The 4,036-nt window shown below is 66.2% G+C and overlaps 1 protein-coding gene across 1 annotated transcript in view; it reads right to left on the bottom strand.

Moving 5' to 3' along the window:
• The window catches only part of C2 (complement component 2), a 7,784-nt gene that overhangs the window by 759 nt on the left and 2,989 nt on the right, over nt 1-4,036 (bottom strand). Inside the window, exons 3-12 of the mRNA XM_010575243.1 lie at nt 3,918-4,013; nt 3,693-3,829; nt 2,970-3,108; nt 2,736-2,882; nt 2,563-2,652; nt 1,093-1,313; nt 661-772; nt 406-556; nt 260-336; nt 71-162 (exon numbers count right to left, since the gene is read on the bottom strand). Of these exons, the coding sequence (XP_010573545.1) occupies nt 71-162; nt 260-336; nt 406-556; nt 661-772; nt 1,093-1,313; nt 2,563-2,652; nt 2,736-2,882; nt 2,970-3,108; nt 3,693-3,829; nt 3,918-4,013 (1,262 nt within the window). The remainder of the gene's footprint in view (nt 1-70; nt 163-259; nt 337-405; nt 557-660; nt 773-1,092; nt 1,314-2,562; nt 2,653-2,735; nt 2,883-2,969; nt 3,109-3,692; nt 3,830-3,917; nt 4,014-4,036) is intronic.

The following is a 4,036-nucleotide window of genomic DNA, read 5'->3' as shown; positions in this document are numbered from 1 at the left end:
CCCCCCAAATGCCAGGATCCCCCCCAAATGCCGGCGTTCTCCCCCGCCCCCAGGACGCCGGGGTCCTCACCGCCTCCTGTCTCTTGATCTGCACCCCCATCCTCTGCGGGTCCAGGGAGACGAACTCAGCCGGGACCCGGGGCCGACCCAGCAGCTCGGCCTCTGGGGGGGTCAGGCAGGGGGGCAGGCTCAGCACCCCGGATGCCTGGGTACCCCCCCTGACGCCTGGGTGTGTCCCCCCAGACGCCGGGGTCCCCACCTTGCTCCTCGCAGGTCATCCCCGGTGGTTTCCTCATCGCCCGGTTGGCGTCTTCAGTGCAGGGGATGCAGACGCGCCTGGGGGGAGAAGGGGGGTTCAGGGTGCCCCTGGGGACCCCCCCGTGCCCCCTCACCCCCCCCACTCACCTGGGGGTCCCGCGGGTCCCCACCTCCCGCTCCAGCTCCACCAGGGCCACGTCGTAATCGTAAAATTCGGGGATCCCCCGGGACACCCCAGCACGGACGTCGAAGTTCTCGTGGAGCACCCAGTGCTGGAGGGGCACAAGCTCCCCCTCCCCTGCCCCCCCCCAAACTCCCCCATCAGCCAAACGCCAGGGTCCCCCCGGGGCGGGGGGCTGGGGGGTGGGCAGGGGAGCGGGGGGTCCCCCCCGAGCATCCTACCCAGGTCAGCGGTCCAGGCGTGGGGCGCGGGGCCCCCCAGGAAGCAGTGTGCTGCCGTCAGCACCCAGCGGCCCCCCACCAGGGACCCCGCACAGCGCTGCTCCCGCCCTGCCTACGGCATCACCGTCAGCACCCATGGGTGACGGGGACCCCCCCCCGGGGGGGGTCCCGGACACCTGGGTCCCCTGGGAGGGGGTTTGGGGGGAGGAGGGGGCCCAGATGCCTGGGTCCCCAGTGGGCTGCGGGACCCTCCAGATGCTGGGGTCCCCAGTGAGCATTGGGGTGTGGGACCCCCCCCAGACGCCTGGGTCCCCAGTGGGCTGTGGGACCCCCCAAAACATCTGGGTCCCTAGTGGGCATTGGGGTGCAGGACCCCCCCCAGACGCCTGGGTCCCCAGTGGGATGTGGGTCCCCCCACAGTGGGGGTCTCACCCTCAGGATGACGTGCCAGGGGGGCCGGGAGGCTCTGGTGGGGACGATGACGCCGCAGAGGTCCCCAAGGGTGGTGGCCACCAGCGCCGCCTCCAGCGCTTCCTGCAGTGCCGCCGCGTCTGCCAGCTTGAAGGCGTGGGTCTCGTCCCGCCGGTGCGAGGCCACCGCCGCCAGCTCCGCCACGTCCACCTCCAGCGCCCCCACCCCAAAGGCGTAGATGTCTGGGGCGGGGGGATGAGGGGGGCTCAGGGGGGCATGGGAGGGGTCTGGGGGCAGCTGGAACTGGGCTTGGGGTGTCAAAAATGGGGTTGGGGGCACCTATTAGGGGCTTGGGGGGTATCTGAGGTGGGTTTGGGGCACCCAAAATGGGTCTAGGACACCTAAAAGGGGGTTTGGAGCATCTCAGTGGGGCTTGAGGCACCTAGAACAGGGCTTGGGACACCTCAACAGGGCTTGGGGCACCTAGAACAGGGCTTGGGGCACCTAGAACAGGGCTTGGGGCATTTCAAAAGGGGTTGGAGGCACCTAAAAGGGGGCTTGGGGGCACCTCGATGGGTGTTTGGGGTGTCAGGACAGATCTGGGGGCACCAAGGGGGGGTTGGAGGCACGTAAAGGGTGTTGGGTGACCCAGGACATGGATGGCTCTGGGTGCCCAGAGCCAGCCCCACGTGGGCTGGGGTGGGGGCAAGGTCCGGCCCTGGGGACAGGGACGGGGCTGTGACCGCACGGGCAGGAGGGGCCCATCGGGGCCACCCCAGCAGTGGCGCAAGAGCAAACAGTGATGGGGGGAGACGGGGCCAAGGACACACAGACCGGGGACCTGGTGGGGGTTGTGGGGAGCTGCATGGGGGCCCTTGGGGGGTGCGTTGGCCCCAAACCACCCTCAAGGTCCTCAAACCACCCCTGAAGTCCCCAAAACCATCTTCATGGTCCCAAAAGCCACCACTGAAGTTCTCAAACCACCCTCAAGATCCCCAACATCCTCTTTAATGTCTCCAAACCACCCTTGAGGTCCCCAAAACCATCTTCAAGGTCCCCAAAAGCCACCACTGAAGTTCTCAAACCACCCTCAGGATCCCCAACATCCTCTTTAATGTCCCCAAAGCACCCTTGAGGTCTCCAAAGCCACCCTCGAGATCCCCAAAACGATCTTCAAGGTCCCAAAAGCCACCACTGAAGTCCTCAAACCACCCTCAAGATCCCCAACATCCTCTTTAATGTCCCCAAACCACCCTCGAGGTCCCCAAAACCATCTTCAAGGTCCCCAAAGCCACCACTGAAGTCCTCAAACCACCCTCAAGATCCCTAACATCCTCTTTAACGTCCCCAAACCACCCTCAAGGTCCCCAAAACCATCTTCGAGGTCCCAAGAGCCACCATGAGGTCCCCAGCACCACCCTCGAGGTCCCCAAAGCCACCCTTCATGTCCCCAAGATCTGCCCAAGGTCCCCATCCCCCCCCAGCACCCACCCAAGTAGTCCTCCCGGTCCGGCTTGATCTCCAGCACATCCTCAATCTTAGCCACCACGTCCCGGGGGTGCCCCCCAACGTTGAACCTGCCTGTGGGGCAGCGAGAGGGGGGGTCACCCAGGTGACCCACCCCCTCCCCCAGGTGTCCCTGTCCCCCCACCGCAGGTCCCCACCGTCCGTCAGCAGGATGACGACATGGCGGATGTGCCGCCAGGAGTCAGGGTGGCCCATCCGCTCTGCCCGCGCCTTCTGGAAGAGGAGCATGTGGTAGACCTCCATCAGCGCCCCGCGGACGTTGGTGCCCGTCGCGTTGCCGTGGTCTATGGGGAGATGGAGACCCGCCAGGTCCCGGACACCAGGGTCCCTTCCCCGGATGCCGGGGGCCCTTCCCAGCCGCTGGGACGCACCAGTGAAGGTCATGTTCTCCAGGCGGTGGAGAACCTCGTCGGCGTCAGCCGACTCATCCTCGGCCGTGGACACAATGACCAGGGCCCGGCTGGCGAAGGAGATGACGGCAAAGCTCACAGCCACCTCAAAGCTGCTGAGCTGTGGTGGGGAGGGGGGTCAGGTCCCCACCACAGTCCCAGCCTGCTCCTCCATGGTCCCACCATGGTGTCCCCATGGTCCTGCCCTGTGTCCCTGTGGTCCTACCGAGGTTCCAGTTCATTCCTCTGCGGTCCCACCATGATCCCACCCAGGATCCATCACAGCTCCCCCATGGTCCTGCCGTGGTCCCAGCCTCTCTCACCGCGGTCTCCTCCATCCTTGGTGGTCCCACCCATCCCACTGTGGACCACCCCTGTCTCACCATAGTCCCACCATGGGGTTCCCATTCTCCCGCTACAGTTCTACCAAGGTCCCAGCCTGTTCCTCCCTGGTCTCACCATGATCCCACCACGGTTCCATCCATGATCCCACAACAGTCCCACGCATGGTCCTACCCATGGTCCCACCATGACCCCACCCAAGGTCCCACCACGATCCCACCAATGATCCCACCACAGTTGTACCACAGTCCCTCCCCAGTCCCACCTCATCCCACCCCTGTGGTCCTAACCCACGGTTCCAGCCCATTCCCACCACGGTGTGTGTCCCCCAACCCTGTGTTCCCCCCCCACCCCATGTCCCACCCTGTCGACGATGGCAGCCCCACACTCCTGGAAGAGGCGGAAGTTCTCCGAGCGGACGCTGCCAGAGGCGTCGAGGAGCAGGTAGACGTGGAGGGACCCCTCGCTGCTCAGCACAATGCGACGGCCCAGGGACGAGTCTGGGGGACTCCGCGTGTCACCCCTGCCTGGGGGGGGCCGTGTCCATGTCCGCCCTCCCCAGACACCGGGGCCCCCCCCCAGACCCACCGTTGTGGGGGCGGGCACCCGCCAGCTCCAGAACGGAGGTGAGAGACGCCCCGAAGCCCTCGCTGACGTCCTCGGGGAGGTCATAGGCGTAGGGATCTGTGGGGGACACACACGGGGGG

The sequence above is a fragment of the Haliaeetus leucocephalus genome, unplaced genomic scaffold (genome assembly GCF_000737465.1).
Source record: "Haliaeetus leucocephalus isolate CR32 unplaced genomic scaffold, Haliaeetus_leucocephalus-4.0 Scaffold459, whole genome shotgun sequence".
NCBI classification, from domain to species: domain Eukaryota; kingdom Metazoa; phylum Chordata; class Aves; order Accipitriformes; family Accipitridae; genus Haliaeetus; species Haliaeetus leucocephalus.
The sequence above is the reverse complement of the archived record's forward strand: the minus strand, read 5'-3'. Positions and strand labels throughout refer to the sequence as shown.